This window comes from Bolinopsis microptera, chromosome 13, assembly GCF_026151205.1.
Source record: "Bolinopsis microptera isolate Bmic1 chromosome 13, MBARI_Bmic_1.0, whole genome shotgun sequence".
Classification (NCBI taxonomy): Eukaryota; Metazoa; Ctenophora; class Tentaculata; order Lobata; family Bolinopsidae; genus Bolinopsis; species Bolinopsis microptera.
This window is the reverse complement of record NC_087084.1, coordinates 15,107,827-15,127,852: the sequence shown is the minus strand read 5'-3', so window position 1 is coordinate 15,127,852 and position 20,026 is coordinate 15,107,827. Positions and strand designations below refer to the sequence as shown.

Genomic DNA, 20,026 nt, shown 5'->3' with positions numbered 1-20,026 from the left:
CTGAACTGTAAATCATAGCACTGAACTGTAAAACACAACACTGAACTGTAAAACACAACACTGAACTGCAAATCACAACACTAAACTATAAAACACAGCACTGAACTGTAAATCATAGCACTGAACTGTAAATCATAACACTGAACTGTAAAACACAACACGGAACTGTAAAACACAACACTGAACTGTATAACACAACACTGAACTGTAAACACAGCACTGAACTGTAAATCACAACACTGAACTGTAAAACACAACACTGAACTGTAAATCATAGCACTGAACTGTAAATCATAACACTGAACTGTAAAACACAGCACTGAACTGTAAAACACAACACTGAACTGTAAATCACAACACTGAACTGTAAAACACAGCACTGAACTGTAAAACACAGCACTAAACTATAAAACACAGCACTGAACTGTAAATCATAGCACTGAACTGTAAATCATAACACTGAACTGTAAAACACAGCACTGAAATGTAAAACACAACACTGAACTGTAAAACACAGCACTGAACTGTAAAACACAACACTGAACTGTAAAACACAACACTGAACTGTAAAACACAACACTGAACTGTAAACACAGCACTGAACTGTAAAACACAGCACTAAACTATAAAACACAGCACTGAACTGTAAAACACAACACTGAACTGTAAAACACAGCACTGGACTGTAAAACACAACACTGAACTGTAAATCACAACACTGAACTGTAAATCACAACACTGAACTGTAAAACACAACACTGCACTGTAAAACACAACACTTAACTGCAAATCACAACACTGAACTGAAAAACACAACACTGAACTGTAAATCACAACACTAAACTATAAAACACAGCACTGAACTGTAAATCATAGCACTGAACTGTAAATCATAACACTGAACTGTAAAACACAGCACTGAAATGTAAAACACAACACTGAACTGTAAAACACAACACTGAACTGTAAAACACAACACGGAACTGTAAAACACAACACTTAACTGTAAAACACAACACTGAACTATAAAACACAGCACTGAACTGTAAAACACAACACTGAACTATAAAACACAGCACTGAACTGTAAAACATAGCACTGAACTGTAAAACACAGCACTGAACTGTAAAACACAACACTAAACTATAAAACACAGCACTGAACTGTAAATCATAGCACTGAACTGTAAAACACAACACGGAACTGTAAAACACAACACTGAACTGTAAAACACAACACTGAACTGTAAAACACAACACTGAACTGTAAATCATAGCACTGAACTGTAAAACACAACACTGAACTGTAAAACACAACACTGAACTGCAAATCACAACACTAAACTATAAAACACAGCACTGAACTGTAAATCATAGCACTGAACTGTAAATCATAACACTGAACTGTAAAACACAACACGGAACTGTAAAACACAACACTGAACTGTATAACACAACACTGAACTGTAAACACAGCACTGAACTGTAAATCACAACACTGAACTGTAAAACACAACACTGAACTGTAAATCATAGCACTGAACTGTAAATCATAACACTGAACTGTAAAACACAGCACTGAACTGTAAAACACAACACTGAACTGTAAATCAGTAAATCACAACACTGAACTGTAAAACACAGCACTGAACTGTAAAACACAGCACTAAACTATAAAACACAGCACTGAACTGTAAATCATAGCACTGAACTGTAAATCATAACACTGAACTGTAAAACACAGCACTGAAATGTAAAACACAACACTGAACTGTAAAACACAGCACTGAACTGTAAAACACAACACTGAACTGTAAAACACAACACTGAACTGTAAAACACAACACTGAACTGTAAAACATAGCACTTAACTGTAAAACATAGCACTGAACTGTACAACACAGTTACTGACTACTAACATTTCTCTAGGTAACTACCAGTAAAGATGTTTTACCAGAGCACTGAACTGTACGTAGCAGCTAAGCAGGGTAACACAGATGTTGTAAAAGAGCTGTTAACACACCCTGATATTGATGTTAATAAGGGGGGTGAGTCAGGTACACCACTGTACATAGCAGCTAAGCAGGGTAACACAGATGTTGTAAAAGAGCTGTTAACACACCCTGATATTGATGTTAATAAGGGGGGTGAGTTAGGTACACCACTGTACATAGCAGCTAAGCAGGGTAACACAGATGTTGTAAAAGAGCTGTTAACACACCCTGATATTGATGTTAATAAGGGTGGTGAGTTAGGTACACCACTGTACATAGCAGCTAAGCAGGGTAACACAGATGTTGTAAAAGAGCTGTTAACACACCCTGATATTGATGTTAATAAGGGGGGTGAGTCAGGTACACCACTGTACATAGCAGCTAAGCAGGGTAACACAGATGTTGTAAGAGAGCTGTTAACACACAGTGATATTGATGTTAATGAGGGGGATGAGTCAGGTACACCACTGTACAGAGCAGCTGATTGGGGTCGCACAGAGGTTGTAAAAGAGCTGTTAACACACCGTGATATTGATGTTAATAAGGGGGATGAGTCAAGTACACCACTGTACAGAGCAGCTAAGTGGGGTTGCACAGAGGTTGTAAAAGAGCTGTTAACACACAGTAATATTGATGTTAACAAGGGTGGTGAGTTAGGTACAGCACTGTACGGAGCAGCTGAGAAGGGTCACACAGATGTTGTAAAAGAGCTGTTAACACACCGTAATATTGATGTTAATAAGGGTGGTGAGTTAGGTACACCACTGTACATAGCAGCTCTGCTGGGTCACACAGACGTTGTAAAAGAGCTGTTAACACACCGTGATATTGATGTTAACGAGGAGGGTGAGTGGGGTACACCACTGTGTATAGCAGCTGAGAAGGGTCGCACAGATGTTGTAAAAGAGCTGTTAACACACCGTGATATTGATGTTAATAAGGAGGGTGAGTTAGGTACACCACTGTACATAGCAGCTGATCAGGGTCACACAGTAATTGTAAAAGAGCTGTTAACACACCGTGATATTGATGTTAATAAGGGGGATGAGTTAGGTACACCACTGTACAGAGCAGCTAAGTGGGGTTGCACAGAGGTTGTAAAAGAGCTGTTAACACACAGTAATATTGATGTTAACAAGGGTGGTGAGTTAGGTACAGCACTGTACGGAGCAGCTGAGAAGGGTCACACAGATGTTGTAAAAGAGCTGTTAACACACCGTAATATTGATGTTAATAAGGGGGATGAGTCAAGTACACCACTGTACATAGCAGCTAAGCAGGGTAACACAGATGTTGTAAAAGAGCTGTTAACACACCGTGATATTGATGTTAACGAGGAGGGTGAGTTAGGTACACCACTGTACATAGCAGCTGCTAGGCGTAACAAAGACGTTGTAAAACAGCTGTTAACACACCGTGATATTGATGTTAATAAGGGTGGTGAGTTAGGTACACCACTGTACATAACAGCTAGAGAGGGTCACGCAGAAGTTGTGGAAGAGCTGTTAACACACCGTGATATTGATGTTAATAAGGAGGATGCGTCAGGTACACCACTGTCCATAGCAGCTGAGAAGGGTCACACAGAGGTTGTAAAAGAGCTGTTAACACACCGTGATATTGCTGTTAACGAGGAGGGTGAGTTAGGTACACCACTGTACATAGCAGCTGCTAGGCGTAACAAAGACGTTGTAAAACAGCTGTTAACACACCGTGATATTGATGTTAATAAGGGTGGTGAGTTAGGTACACCACTGTACATAACAGCTAGAGAGGGTCACGCAGAAGTTGTGAAAGAGCTGTTAACACACCGTGATATTGATGTTAATAAGGAGGATGCGTCAGGTACACCACTGTCCATAGCAGCTGAGAAGGGTCACACAGAGGTTGTAAAAGAGCTGTTAACACACCGTGATATTGATGTTAATAAGGGTGGTGAGTTAGGTACACCACTGTACATAACAGCTAGAGAGGGTCACACAGAGGTTGTAAAAGAGCTGTTAACACACAGTGATATTGATGTTAATAAGGAGGATGCGTCAGGTACACCACTGTACATAGCAGCTGATCGGGGTCACACAGAGGTTGTAAAAGAGCTGTTAACACACAGTAATATTGCTGTTAACAAGGTGGGTAAATATGGTACACCACTGTACAGAGCAGCTGTAAAGTATCACACAGAGGTTGTAAAAGAGCTGTTAACACACAATAAAATTGATGTTAACGAGGAGGGTAAGTGGGGTACACCACTGTGTGTAGCAGCTGAGAAGGGTAACGCAGATGTTGTAAAAGAGCTGTTAACACACAGTAATATTGATGTTAAATTGGAGAATAAGGAAGGTGACACTCCCCTCCTGAAAGCTGCTAGGATGGGTTATTTGGACATTGTGAAACAAATGTGCCAAGTCGATGGCGTGGATAAGAACCACGTTAATAATTTAGGTTATACCCCCTTTCTCGCTGCTGCTGAGCAAGGTCATGCTTATATAGTTAAATACCTTCACCAATTAGGCTGTGTCAATATGGAGCAAGTGGATAACAACCTGGCAATATATGTGTTCTGTAAAAGCTCCGTATTCAAAACACTTGTTGAAATCTTCATAAATCCAGACGTTCATGACACACAGTTATCAAGTTTATTGAATGTATTGTACGTAAGTTTGCAGGCTAACATCAAATGTGACTGTGGTGAGGTCGAGTCTCCAGATCCCATCTATGTAAGCCTTCCAAATGAGGTCGAGTCTCCAGACAGTCCAAAGAAATCCAAAGAAGCAAAGAAGTCTAAAGAAGCGATCGAAAAAGACGCTTTTAAAAAGTTTCTTCGAGAAACATTGGGAGGGGCTGTTTTCGAAAGATTTTCCGCCAAAATAGATAGAATTTCAGATGAAGGATATGAAGGAGACATTGATGCAAAACTTGTAGCAAAAAGTATTGCTAAAACCTATTCGAAGAAGAACGATCAAGGATGCTGCGCTCCCATAGAAAATGTTAAAGAGGACATCGAAAAGTGTCTGTTTTCTGCATGCATAAGCAAGTTTTCGCACAAGTGTAGAGTTCGAGGAAGCTTTGACTATTTTACTTGCTTATTTGCAATATTTATTTATATCTCCGACATTGCTTCTGATGTTTATGTAGGCTTCAAAACGCTAAAAGGTTTTTCTTCCAGATTAGGGATACTAATGCTAGTCCTTGTTTTTGTGACGTTGTTCCACGAGAATATCCGCTCATCAATTTCAACATTTGCTACTGGGATAGAGCAACTCCGAACAAATCTTGGAAAATTCACATTAACAACAGAAGATTGGAAAGGTTCTGAACTAAACTATGAATGGTCGTGGCCATTTAAATATCTAGGACGATTCTTTTGGCCGTTCAAAGTAAAAGGACGTACATCAATATTAACATCTGTTAGAGCCGCATTTCTCAACGTACTCTCGATATTTTGGCTCCGTCCAGTTGTTGATCGTCTGCAATTTCTCACGCACTCACCTTCTAAATTACGAGTCATCTATAGGCAGCAGGCCAAAGACAAATCTCTTGCCCAATACTATATGATAACGGAACAGATTCCTGAGCTTCTTATCCAGTTTTACATTTTTCAGATCTACTTCAACATTTTGATGAAAGATGGGGATATCACAAGCTCTGGATGTACGGACTATCATAGTTTCGATTACGATTCAAGGGATTTTGAGTGTGTCGAAAACCTACTGAGATTAAAGATATGCGCGTCATGGGTGGAAGTATATTCAATGATAGTGCCGTTTGTGAAGATTCCCAACAGCGTGATCGGTTTGGAAGTGATACTCCATCCAGCAACACCAAAGATGTCTACTGTTGCTCTCGTGCTATTGTATATAGCTTACGTTCTGATGATTCCTGCTAGACTCTTCCTATTTGCAGCAGTAATGCACTCAGTCCCCAATCACTTCTATTTTGTTGGATATCTTGGATTGTCAACTTTAGTTTGGTTTGTTGTTAATAAGATCACGATAAGTAGAGCAAGCAAGCCTGAGAAAAGACCAAGTTCAAAGGATAAAGAAGAAGATCTTACGATACTACGACGTATTGGTGATATGTGGTCTCTCCTGCTATTCAGTTTTAGAGATGTTATTGTCATTTCGCTACGTCGACCGAATGCATATCTTATTTCCCCCTCAGAAGTAGGCTACAAAACTTTAAGGAACCAGGAATAGAATAAAAGGAGGTTGATGTCCTCATATCTATCACTACATGTTTTTTGTCGAGGGAGTTGTTATAGGCGCGGTTTATGTTGGAGAATAAACTTCCCCTGCGGAGAAAAGACAATACTGATATCTTCAAATACCCGGGATGGGCTCTACCTTATACTACTAATTATTTCAAATCTACCCTTCATAACTTTGCTTTTCTACATTTTCCAGGGTCATTATAACGAAATTTAAAAAAACTTCCGAATGAAGTCAAGCTTTATGGTGGATATGGGTTAATAATTGTCGGTTACATGGCATGGGTTCTTTATTCTCCAGGGGCATGATATAGGCCTGATGGAGCCGTAAATGGGTGCATCATCGTTTTTGTGGATCTTGATGATTATATTTCTTGTAGAAGCTATTATTGGTTTTAAGATATGTTTAGAGAATGCAAAGCTTCCGAAAAACATGGGCGAGTATGGAAGAAGGAACAGCTTCCGCCTGGCTGTCCGAATCTCTTATTTCAAAAAGTCCTTGCTCTCTAAATCTTTATGGTTGCAGATGTGTATAGGACTACTTTGATCCCTTGGTTCAACCCACTGCCACTATTCAAAACTCATGTACTCATCGTGTTGTGGTAAAATGTAACGGAATACGCCAGCATACTTATAGCCAAACATTACGCAGGACAGAGGAAAATACATGTGATATTTGAAGTCAGAGCAGAATGTAGAAGCTGACATTACACCAGCAGAAGACGAACACGCGGGGTATTCAAGACTCGCATGTATAGTTTAAAAGCTTTATTATGTATTTTATTTATGTCTGTTATAGGTATTTTTGGTAAGTATTTAATGGATGCCTATCGTTTATCATTCAAATGTTTCAAGATCCCACCTTGAAGAAGACACAACCTGTCTTATATAAGGTTGAGAACCCGGTGTTCACTTCTTTCAATCAGAAGTGCTTTCTATATATGGAAACCAATTTTATTACTTTTTCACGGATACAAAGATTATATTTTTATCCTTTCACCTTAATTTATTATCATTAGTCTCTTTTATACACTTTCTTTTATACCTTCTCAAACTCATACACTATCCATACACGGGACTTCTTTAAAGACAACAACCTCCGCAAAGAACTCCAAGAATCGCTACATTTGAGTTGCAAAGGAACAGGTTAATTTTAATTTTCGATGTTTAATGATCCTAAGATTCGTTACAAATTGCACTTTTAAGGATAGTTACTTTGTTTCAGTTCTTCAAAATGTTACGAGTTCATCGTAGGGTTTTTTTAATTTTAAGTATTCTATAAATACGGGGTTTTCACTAAATAGCAAAAGGGGACTAGCCCGTAGAAGTCAGGAAATAACCTTGTTTGATCGATTGTTGTTTCTCACTGGCGAGGAGCAGTGAAAAGCAGTGATGAGGAGCAGTTTACTTGTGGTTAGTTTGGTCGCTATGGTTAACCCTAGACACTCACGTTTAATTGAGAATCCTGTTGAGACACCTGCACTAATTTGGTAAATTGAGATTAAAGTGGGTGATCATGTGACACGTATATATCGACTGTTTTAAATATTTTAAAATAAGTGTCCAGTACAAGGGTTTATCTAGAAACGTTTGTTATCCTCTTGTAAATTGGAAACCATGTCGTCATAAGAGATTTCTATTATTATCTGAATGATTATAAAGACATTTGCCTATGCATAAATATAGCTTAATATGTATCTATACAATAACATCTCAGGAGATGTGACTGAAAGACACGTGATGCCCATATAAGGACACTTATCTTCCAAATCAGCTCCATCATTATCTCCTGTACTCCTTCACTGATACTGCAGGTTGAAATTATGGTTATGTTGAATTAATCAGCATCTACGTATTGCTTTCAATGATATTACATTCAGTGAAAAATCAATTTGGTACTCGGGATACAATATATCCCTGTATGGGCATCACGTGCCAGTGGGATACATGAGATCGCTATATAGGGTTAACCATGGTTACCATGGTTTACTGTTGTTGTTCCAATACGAGCACCACCACCATGTTGCACTTTTAAAATTAATGTTTGATAAAGCCTAAGTGTTTGTAATAGGAGATGGTCGATAATTTACCCGTATAATATATTATACCCTTACTGTTTCAGAGAAGAAAGCGGTGTGTTTATATCCCTATATGGGCATCAAAGTGTTTGTGAGTCAAGAACTTCTTTTTGTGTTGGAGCTAACTTCACTTCCTCATTAAACAAAAGGTGAGTTTCAATTTTAGCGGATTATACTTGATACAACCGCACAGAAAAACTAATGCTATAAAGTCATCATTGTAATCATTTTAACTTTAATAAAATTCTTCATTTTAATCAATGCAATCAATGAATGTAATAAGTTAAATTCCTTTCAATTTTTCAATTTAATTTTTAGCCGTTCTGATGAAAACTTCGTATTGTGGCAAAATAACGATTTTTGCCGAAAACTCGCGACGTTGAGGTTTGTCCGATCATTTACCTATATAAAAAATACCTAACTTCCCTTACTTTTTCAGAGAAGAAAGCGGTGTTTGCGAGTCAAGAACTTTTTTTGTGTTGGAGCTAACTTCACTTTCTCATTGAACAAAAGGTGAGTTTTCAATTTTAGCAGTATTTTACTTGATACAACCACCACAGAAAGCTATTCTATATATCATCTTTCTAATTATTTAAACTTTAATCAATGTCATCATCAACATTTAATCAATTAAATGCAATCAATGAATGTAATAGGTTAAATCCTTTTCAATTTCATTTTTAGCCTTTCTGGTGAAAAACTTTACATCGTGGCAAAATAATAATTTTCTGTCTGAAAATGTTGAGTTTGTCCAGATTAGTACTGTAGTTTTGAACAACAAACCTGTTAAACTTTATTTTCCTCAGGTTATGAGCGCTGCCAACTCTAACATCCTTCCAAAGAATACACTGCCACCCTTTCCACTCCTCTTCATCATCCCTTCCGTTCCCTCCTAAGTAGATTAACCTCTGTGAAAAAGACAGTTGTTCCTGGTTCCATCATCTTAAGTAAAATATATCTGCATTAGCTGATTGGGCGATTTATTATATATTCCGTCCTGGTTACACGATCTTAAAAATTAAAATGTGGGGGTAAATCATAATAGTTGAGAATTGAGGTTAGTCTAGAACAATGATCATTTTGCTATACGTTTTTATTGTAGCTGTAAGTCTAGATGTGAGTTTAACATATATTCTATGTTTTTATAATCCAGCCTGCATGCTGTAGTCATATGTACGCCCAGTAAAAAATGTTACTTTTTACTATTAATAATCACTCTGATTATGTTCGTAATTTCTACGCTTTCAGCTGTGTTTCAGCTATGGTTATGTAACCTCAAATTACTTTCGTCAAATTATGACCTCAATGAATGTATTATTGCCAAACTATCCCTATAGGGTTTTATTGGAAAAACTTCCGTACTAGTTTGCCTTAAAATAAACCTTTTAGTTATGTGAGGGAAATTCTTTTTCTGATATGTTAGTAAAAGTGGTTGTGTGTTTCATTTTATTAACCGTTTTTTAAATTTGACGATCATAATCAGACTATATCAGGGCATTTTAAAAAACAGCGATTCAGTTGTTTATTAGTAATTTTATTTGCAAAGCTATTTTAATTTTGCGGTTTTTGATAATGTGTTAAAATCCACAGGGTTGTTATAAATTTAACTACTTCAACGTTGTTTTTTTTTATGGCTTGGTATAATGACCTTCAGAACTAATATACATAATAGTTTTCTTTGTAATACAAACTTAAATTACTAGAGCGAGATAATAACGAAAATTAAGTATTTCCGAGAATTTTTCAAAATAATACGTTAATTGCTTTGAGCCATCAGAATGTTTTAAAGACTAAGCGGTATGCAAAATATTATGAATAAAAATTATAATATGATTACAAATCACTTGGAAGTTCTTTTTTCAAATGTGAAATAACAAACCAAAAAACATACAATGTCTTCTGGCTGCTCTTGGGAACCATAACACTAAGGGGCGTTGTTTTCACGGAAATTTTATTAACCCCCTTGCCCCTCCGCTATTATTTTTGAACACATAGCTATATTGTGTCCAAAATTACACTGAGCTGTATTCAATTTTGGGAAACCACTCCCCTGGGCTGATTACGTAGGATGTGTGAAGTCGTTTGTGAGCAGTGGTACGACCAACGGACTTATGCGTGGTTTTCTAGATCTGTTGGTTTAGCGTTCGTTCTGTTGGACGTGGTCTAGGTTGTACGTAACGATGTGTCTTGGTTTATTGGTGTATTGTTGGCATATGATTTGTGTTTATCTTTGGGTGAGGGGCAATCACAATTACATGAGAGTCTGATGAAATGGAGGCCAGATGTGATGGGCCCGTAGCGGGCGGGGGATATGAATTGTGGGGGTCAGGCGGGATAGGGTTTCCTTGAGGAGAGAAGAGACGAAGAGAGAAGAGCAGAGAGAGAGGAGGAGCAAGGTTGCGCGCAGGAGAGCAGCGAGAGAGGAGAGAGAGAAGGCAAGAGGGAAGGAAGAGAGAGAGAGGCGAAGAGAGTCCAGAAAAGCGAAAGAACGAAAGAAAGAAAGAAAGAAAGAAAAAAAGCAAGAAACGAAAAAGAAACAGAACAGACAAGAAATAGCAGCAAAGAAAGAACAGAAAGAAAAAGAAGAGAAAGAAAGAAACGAAAGAAAGAAGCACGGAAAGGAAGAATAACGAACAAGAAAGAAAGCAGCAAGAAATCAAAAGAACGAAGATAGATTAGGACCGACCGACGAGAACGAAGGAAAACGAACGAACCTAAAAGAACAGAAAAGACAAAGAAAAAGCAAGAAAGAAATGTAACGCCCTACCCGGCAGCTAACTGCACACGCGCCTCCCAGACAGCACGCATAGAAAGTAAGCGAACGAGACTCAGACAAGCCAGAGAAAGAGCAACGAGAGCGCGAGGAGCGCGCCGCGAGCGTGGAGAACGAGCGAGAAGGGAAAGCGAAGAAAGACGGCGACAACGCGTGAGCGAGAGAGAGATCGAGAGCGGCTATGCGAGAGGCGCTCGCGAGCTAGCTCGCGCGCGCGACGAAGCCGGATCTAGAACGAGCTCTCTCCTCCTCTCTCTCTCTCTCTCTCTCTCTCTCTCTCTCTCTCTCTCTCTCTCTCTCTCTCTCTCTCTCTCTCTCTCTCTCTCTCTCTCTCTCTCTCTCTCTCTCTCTCTCTCTCTCTCTCTCTCTCTCTCTCTCTCTCTCTCTCTCTCTCTCTCTCTCTCTCTCTCTCTCTCTCTCTCTCTCTCTCTCTCTCTCTCTCTCTCTCTCTCTCTCTCTCTCTCTCTCTCTCCTCTCTCTCTCTCTCTCTCTCTCTCTCTCTCTCTCTCTCTCTCTCTCTCTCTCTCTCTCTCTCTCTCTCTCTCTCTCTCTCTCTCTCTCTCTCTCTCTCTCTCTCTCTCTCTCTCTCTCTCTCTCTCTCTCTCTCTCTCTCTCTCTCTCTCTCTCTCTCTCTCTCTCTCTCTCTCTCTCTCCTCTCTCTCTCTCTCTCTCTCTCTCTCTCTCTCTCTCTCTCTCTCTCTCTCTCTCTCTCTCTCTCTCTCTCTCTCTCTCTCTCTCTCTCTCTCTCTCTCTCTCTCTCTCTCTCTCTCTCTCTCTCTCTCTCTCTCTCTCTCTCTCTCTCTCTCTCTCTCTCTCTCTCTCTCTCTCTCTCTCTCTCTCTCTCTCTCTCTCTCTCTCTCTCTCTCTCTCTCTCTCTCTCTCTCTCTCTCTCTCTCTCTCTCTCTCTCTCTCTCTCTCTTTGAATATGCTCGTTATTATGATCAACGTATGTTGTACCAAATTATTTAAATTTCTAAAAGTACGAAATTTGAGTTGTTCCAGTCCTTGTCATCCGGGTTAATATATATAAGTGCTTGTGCAGTAAGCACATGCTTGCTGACTGTAGACTTGAATGAATTTAGGAATTTGTCTTGTAGGCAAGTGGTGACGTATTTTATGTCCTTGTTAATAATGTTGACTGTTTTGTTATATAACTTAGGCCCAATGTAAGAAATGCTCTTGTCTGAATTACATAAACGGTTAAATGGTACTGCAAAGAACTCAGGTTCTCTTCTAGGTGCGTTTAAGTTTGAAACAGTGAACATTCCTATAATATTTGGTGGTGCAGTGTTAGAATAAACTTTGTGTATTAAGCATAATATACATTTAGCTATGATCACGTTCGGTAAAGCTAATATTTCTAGTTTATTGAAAATTTCCTTTGTGTGTGAAGGTGTACTATTCAGATCTTTGTCATAAAAATAGCGGTGGTATTGGTTATCTTTTAGAATATTCTAGTATAAGTGTTTAATAACCGTAAGGATTAGTGTAAGATTAGATTAGATTAGTGTAATAGATTATGGATGGTTTTGCGGAGGTAGACACGTGTTAGTCAGGTTAGCTAGTTAAGTTAGGTTATTGGACAGACTGGGCCGCGCGGTGTCACCTGGTTCGCCATGTGATGTCACGTGACCCAGTGCTGTTAGTGTTTGCTTGCCCCGTTAGCGGCAGTTCTTTGAGGAGCATTTAACGGTAAGGTTGTAAAAGTTACCGCTTCCGAGAACAGTGTAGCGTGGCCTTCGAGTCACTAGTCTTGGTATATTGATCAAATAGTAATTTATTGCCATTCGAGACTTATTGTTCGAACACCCTGTTTCCTTTGTTCTTACCTAACTTAGGACTCGATCAAGTCATTCGATCTTTTAAAGTCATACGGCACTCAGTAGCCAGTAAGAGCTAAAGTGAAATTGCAGAGCTTGAGAGCTAGAGATTTGCAGGTATTCGTGTACGAGACTTCGATATCGTACCCGTATATTTCTTTAAGTACCGTGTACGACACTTCTCTATCGTACCCTTGTACATTTTAATTACCCGTGTACGCCACTTCGTTACCGTACCTTTGTGAGCAGGCAGTGTTGACCATTGGTACGCCCCAGGAGGACTGATCTGGTTGCCAACCTTATTTTACACTAAGTGGGCAATCCTATATTTCTGAAAATAGAAGAGACGTCGACTTTATTTTATATAAAAATATCTCAGTTATTTTGTAGGAAACGGTATAGAATGAACCTGGTATCTAGAAAATAGGATGGTGATGTAATTATATCGAAGTACCTGGTTATATAGAGATGTTTCACTTTACGTTATATAAACACTGGGTATTTACTAAATAAAATATGTGTATACTAATAATCACGACACATTTTTATTATCATACTTAATCATAAAGTCGCTAGGAGTTTTATGTTTCATTTAATCAAAACTTACCATTCAGGGAGGAAAATGTTATGAAAACTTATACAGCGAAAACAGTGGACAAGTTTGCCAGCTGACTATTTTTTACATATTGTGAGTAGTAGAAAATGTATACCTTTTTAATTAAACATTCCTCATGTGCAATAAAACACATGCATTATTTGTCTACTATTTCATATTTCCAAAAGGAGATTTCTCAGTATCCTTTTAAAATGGTAATTATAGTGCAGTCCAGACTCTAGAGCTTGAGACTCTGCGGCAGCGCCCTACGAATTTAAGTATCGAGGGAAGGTTACCCAATTACAATATGCATTTTTTTCCAAGAATTTTGTGCTGGCCGAAATTAGCGCTAAAAAATCATCTTACCGTCGGCTTACTGTAAATGGCGCACTACCATTACCTACCTAGACCAAAAATTCTAGAAGGTAGACATTTTAAACTTTTCACTTAAACAACAAAGTTAAGTCATACGAAGTGCCGTAAAGTTTACATCCATGGTAATTCGTGAACGGTTGCTAATATCGGGGAACATTTTGTAGTTTATAACCTACCGTACCAAAACGCATGCCGAGTTGGACTCGTTGACGGAAGATGATTAATCACTCTACACTCGACTGTCACGTGACTTCTTCAACCCGTTCTCTAGCTGGCCCTGAACGACTATTCAAAACCCTGACCCTCTAATCTGATCCCAACGTGATCGAGACAGTTTTTCGCCAATATCTCGCCAGAGAGCATTTTAACCCTATGTCATGGGGGTGATTCGGAATCAGCGTCCGAAAATACATCGATTCAAGTTGGTTTCAACTGTCGGGGGCCCTTTTAGAACAATCTCGAAGATCGACTGTAGAGTGATTCAGCACGCTCGCTCGTTGACGGTCTAAATCTAATATTGGGAACAAATATTTTATTTTTACGAGTATATCTCACCCGTTAAGAAAAACTGCCAGTCACTTTTGGAAATGAATGTTGCTTTTTAAAGAATTATAAAAGACACTATTTGAAGCAACGAAAAATTCGCAACTTGCTTTAAGGGGGGGGGACAATGGATATTTTTTTGTGAAACTTGATTTCGAGATAGCAGTTGACCAACAAACTAGGACCAGTGACCGAACTTTTGAGGGGGTCCCGGACCCCAACCGCCAAACGGTGCCCGCGGGGCAGCCACGCCCATATTTGGTCCAAATTAGGCCCAATTTAGCCAAATACCCTGAACATGCCCAAAACCCAGATTTTAGGTGCTCTACTTGTAGCTAGTGGTCTCTTGAACTCGTATATTAAATTTCATCAAGATTGGACAAAAAATGACTGAGTTATGAGCCAAAAACCATATGCCCATATTTGGGCATATGCACCAAATTTGGTAGATTTCGTCCCATAAATTGGTCAAATATCAATATTTTTGAATGAAACTTACTTTATATGAAAGGTAAGCCTAAACTACATATTCTCTATAAGTTATAGCTTTATATCTGTTTAAATGTGGATACTAAGGCGAAAAAACCACAAAAAAATGAACTAAATTGCCCGTATCTTGGTTCGCGATATTCGCGGAATTGATCTCATTAAAATTGTAACAACTCAATCAGTTTTCAAAATTTTTCCATGATATTCTTGGAATCGACTCGAAATCGCATTTCCACCTTATTTTGAGAACAGATTTTTGATTTAGGCCTCAAAAAAAATTTGGCGGCCAAATTCTGAATTTTTCCGGGAAAATTTTGGAATTTGGCCGCCAAATTTTTTTGGAGGCCTAAATCAAAAATCTGTTCTCAAAATAAGGTGGAAATGCGATTTCGAGTCGATTCCGAAAATTTCATGGAAAAATTTTGAAAACTGATTGAGTTGTTACAATTTTAATGAGATCAATTCCGCGAATATCGCGAACCAAGATACGGGCAATTTAGTTCTTTTTTTGTGGTTTTTTCGCCTTAATATCCACATTTAAACAGATATAAAGCTATAACTTATAGAGAATATGTAGTTTAGGCTTACCTTTCATATAAAGTAAGTTTCATTCAAAAATATTGATATTTGACCAATTTATGGGACGAAATCTACCAAATTTGGTGCGTTTGACCAAATATGGGCATATGGTTTTTGGCTCATAACTCAGTCATTTTTTGTCCAATCTTGATGAAATTTAATATACGAGTTCAAGAGACCACTAGCTACAAGTAGAGCACCTAAAATCTGGGTTTTGGGCATGTTCAGGGTATTTGGCTAAATTGGGCCTAATTTGGACCAAATATGGGCGTGGCTGCCCCGCGGGCACCGTTTGGCGGTTGGGGTCCGGGACCACCTCAAAAGTTCGGTCACTGGTCCTAGTTTGTTGGTCAACTGCTATCTCGAAATCAAGTTTCACAAAAAAATATCCATTGTCCCCCCCCCTTAAAAGTACATTAAGTGCGTTAAGTGCCATATTACTAACGAACTATGGCCGTTCGTATATCAAGGACCGCGAAGATCCTTGGTATATAAGCAACATTTGACAGAGCATTGTGTGGAGTGAGCTATGTGCCCATCCTTGGAGAACCCGGCGAATGTCCTTGCTGTACGGCAGTGTTAAACAAGGAACTGAAACCGAGGGGTTCCGTTCAGGCCCTTCACACTTTGTTTCTGTCTAGTTCTAATGTACCGTCACAATAGTGACTTTAAATATATATATATTAATTTGAATAACCGTCCGCAAATGCAATATGATACTGATAATGAATCCGGTCGCTCGCTTTTTCCATTCATTTACAATTGTAATAGAAAACCCACTTCCCAATACACGACTTCCGATGAGACTTAATGCCTGGAAAATAGTAAAGGGGGTATAATAGTATAGAATGTATAACTATTATAAGAGCCGCGGTCATCAGGTCATGCTTGCCAGAATGACTGTGATAACCATGACATGATTTTATTATTTTAATTATAGTCGCTATGACTTATGAGTTTTATGTTTCATCTAATCTCAACCAACAATTCAGGGTGGAAAACAGCTGCAGTGAAAAACAGTAGACAAATTTGCCAGCTCACTGTTTTAACATATTGTGAGTAGTAGAAGATTTATAATTTTTTAATTATACATTTCTCATGTGCAATAAAACCCATTTTATGCATTATTCGTCAACTATTTCCAAAAATATATTTCGCTGTGTCCTTTTGAAATGGTTATTTAAGTGCGGTCCAAACTCTAGAACCCGAGACTCTAGGGAAGCGACCTACAAACCAGGGCTCTAGGGCGTGGAGACTTGAATTGATAAATACATAAATACACATTAGTTATACAAGTATCAAGAGTAATTAGAATTTTTGAATTGTAGTCACATTTCTTAGTAGAAAGCCTGGTAACACAGTCAAATAGCTTTAAGTTTAAACAAACCAGAGTTGAAAAATACGTATTTTACGAATTTTATAAAATATCAAAAATACGTTAAATACGGCGTATTTTATTTTCGTTGAATAAAATACGTAAAAAGTGTTATTGTACCATTGATAGCTCCAATAAAGTAATAAGTACTATTGCTTTATATAAATTTACGATTTTATCAAAACTCGCGTAGCTCTGTCGTTTTTCACCTCGCATATGACTTCAGAGTACTGGGCACGTGCTATACCAAAGCATTAAAGCGTTGAAGTTAAATAGAAATGTGTCTGAAAAAAATGCAAACGAATGACATAACTTTAGTCTTTGAATGAAATTTCAAGAAAAACGTATTCTAACGTATTTTTGACGTATTTTATTTCTAAGCAAAAATACGCAAAATACGGCGTATTTAAAAAAAATTTCTCACGTATTTTTCAACTCTGAAACAAACCGTGTTAATTGAAATCATTAATGGGACATATTGCACTGCACTATGAAAAGCAACACTGAACTGCAAAACACAGCTAGTGTAAAATAGAAGGCGGCAACCAGACTAGTCCTCCCGGGGCGTGCCAATGATAAACTTTGCCTGCTCACAAGTACTACACACTACACACTGCACTAATTTAGTCGTTTAGCGACTAAAAACTATAATTACTCACGTATATTAAGTATCGAACACTAGTCTAACACGATAGATACAATATCTTAGTATCGTATGCGTAAATAGAAAGGGTACAATATCAAGTATTGTATAATAATGTGAATTACGAAGGTACAATAATTGGTATCGTACACAAATATAACCGCAAACCTCTACATTGTACAATGTACAAGCAGTACTTGCTGTGAAGGGGCGTAGGATACGATAACACAAGTATCGCTCTACTCTAAATCTTATACACTTAGGTGTAGTATTACTTTCAATCGGTGACCGACAACTAGGAACCTCTCATTCCGGGCTCCCACAGGTATCACATCACATGGCCCAATCAGTGACGTATCATTTGTGATGTGATCCATATTATAACCATCCTAATTACAGCCGGACAACCAAGAACCTGGGTAGGGTTCAAATGACAGTTAAGAAGCTGTGTATTATGAAGTATATTAAGAAGTGTTTGAGCTTTCAATTCGATCTTACACGCAATTTAGTGCTGTAATGTACTTTCAATACGATCCAATGACTAGAATTCGATTACTAAACTACAGGGTGGCCCAAAAGTAACTGCCCACACGCAACCCTTTATTAACTCACGTAATTCTTCTTAGAATTGTACAGAAATTTCAGAGATTATAGATATGGGTCAAACTTAGAGTTAGATATCCTAAAAGTCCCGTCAAATTTAATTAAGTAAAACAAAATTTAAGTAAAACAAAATTTAAATTTTATTGCCATATTACAATGAATAATAATATCATAATAAACATAGTTAAACTTAAACATCCGATAATAAACTCATGAATATTGGATATGCTAACGAAATGTAAAATAAGCTTTTTACTATATGGACACGTTCATTTGAGTTTGAGGATATTGGTATACAAAAATAATAGCGTTTTCGACGATAGTGGCTTAATTTTGACATCTATTAACCTAGCACGTTCAGAAGTTCTGAACATTAGCCACGTAACACATACTCCCATATGCACTGCTCAGAAAGAAAATCTATTGTTGTTAAGCACTATAATGTTTCAAATGTCACATTTTGTGTGACTTAGTTAACTGTAGTTGTCTACAGTCTAATTATCATTCCTTGGTCTGAAATATAGTAGATTAGGTCAATCTAACAATTATGATACAACATTGGTTAAAGGGCATGGATCGAACGGTAACAAGGCAATATTTGGGTAACTTTGTCACAGTCAGAATACCATACCTCTATTCTACTGTGAGGTGTCCTCAAAACCCTTTTATTTTTTAACTCATTATTTGATGGTTGATGTACCCATCATATCGCTAAAATATGTTGTTTTGAATAGTTAGCTAATACAGGCACTTGGTTATTGGGAAATGAGGTTAATCCTGTCACAATATATGGAATTTTAAATTTTGGGCGAATTATTTATATCTGATTTTGATTTGAAAGGCGGGAAAACTTTATATGATGACAATGCAGTTGATGCAAGTTAAGATCAGTTGATGTTTACATTGTCACAAAAAATGATACGAAATCGTAAATAGGTTAAAAACAATGATTATAGAATGAAATAGTCTCTTATAATAACTCTTATAATAACTGATGTGACAAAGTAAACATTTCTTGCCCCTATTTTGAAGATCTATATATTCTGTAACTCTATTAGAATTCAACATTCTTTCAGAACAAATTGTTAGAATATTGTTCAGAACATCAGAGCTCAAGTTTAACAATTTTAGGTTAAATTTGTCAAAGTCACTAAAAATGTGACAAAATTAACTTTTCCTGCCCCAACAATTTCAAGATAGTGTGTAAAAATTAGCATAAGCTGATTTATTGCCTATATTAATCGATCCAAACTACGAAAAAGATCTGTTAATGTGATGACGATTACCTAACTCTAATAATAACTGATGTGACAAAGTAAACATGTCTTGTCCCTATTTTGAAGAACTATACCTCTATTAAAATACTATGTAACTTTATCATCAAAACAATTTCGATAAACTAGTTATTTTGCCAGCAAGGAGCTAACAGAGTTATAATACTGAGTGGAGTTGGGTTAGAAACATATAAGAGATACGATGATTTAACTTGTAGAAGCTTTCAATAAACATGTGTTAATCGTCGTCAGCTGAATGTGATGGGGTGGACAATGCTTATATGTGATTGAGTGGTGTCAGGGATGGAGGGTGGGGGAGGTGTGGGTGGGAAAGTGAAAATTACAGTACAATGTCAATAAAAATTTAGTCTTCTGTTGAGGTTGAGAAGGAAATGCCAGATGGTCTGGAATTTAAGGATTTGGCAATTATAGGAAGAATGGGGTCCCAGAGGGAACTACATTTGGGTGCGCGGTCTGTTCTGTTCATGGCTGGTTGTCGTATTTGTATAGCTGCGTGTTCTGTGAGGTCAAGTTGGGAGCGTGAGGTGAGGGATTTGAGGACTTCGATGTTGTTCCAGGAGATGGTGTGGCCGGTGGTCAGGGCATGATGTGCAGGGGCTGATTTGATTCTGTCTGTGGATTCGTCGATGGCGTTGTTGAGTCTGTAACATCGTTCGTG

General features: G+C 37.9%; 1 protein-coding gene and 1 long non-coding RNA gene across 3 annotated transcripts in view; both read left to right on the top strand.

The window, feature by feature from the left end:
• LOC134825516 (uncharacterized) overlaps positions 1 to 20,026 on the top strand; it is a 59,252-nt gene that overhangs the window by 9,719 nt on the left and 29,507 nt on the right. The window contains exons 3-4 of one of the 2 annotated variants that reach the window (XR_010161558.1): positions 13,486 to 13,559; positions 16,445 to 16,492. This is a non-coding gene — a long non-coding RNA (uncharacterized LOC134825516). Of the gene's footprint in view, positions 1 to 13,485; positions 13,560 to 16,444; positions 16,493 to 20,026 lie in introns of those variants that run through there. The other variant, XR_010161557.1, reaches the window with a different exon arrangement.
• LOC134825401 (ankyrin-1-like) lies at positions 1,945 to 6,189 on the top strand. The gene has a single exon (XM_063837579.1). The coding sequence runs from the start codon at positions 1,945 to 1,947 to the stop codon at positions 6,187 to 6,189; it is 4,245 nt and encodes a 1,414-aa protein (XP_063693649.1).

Bases quoted from the DNA above. Each gene is read 5' to 3' on its own strand.
- LOC134825401 (XM_063837579.1), top strand. From the start codon at position 1,945: ATGTTTTACCAGAGCACTGAACTGTACGTAGCAGCTAAGCAGGGTAAC.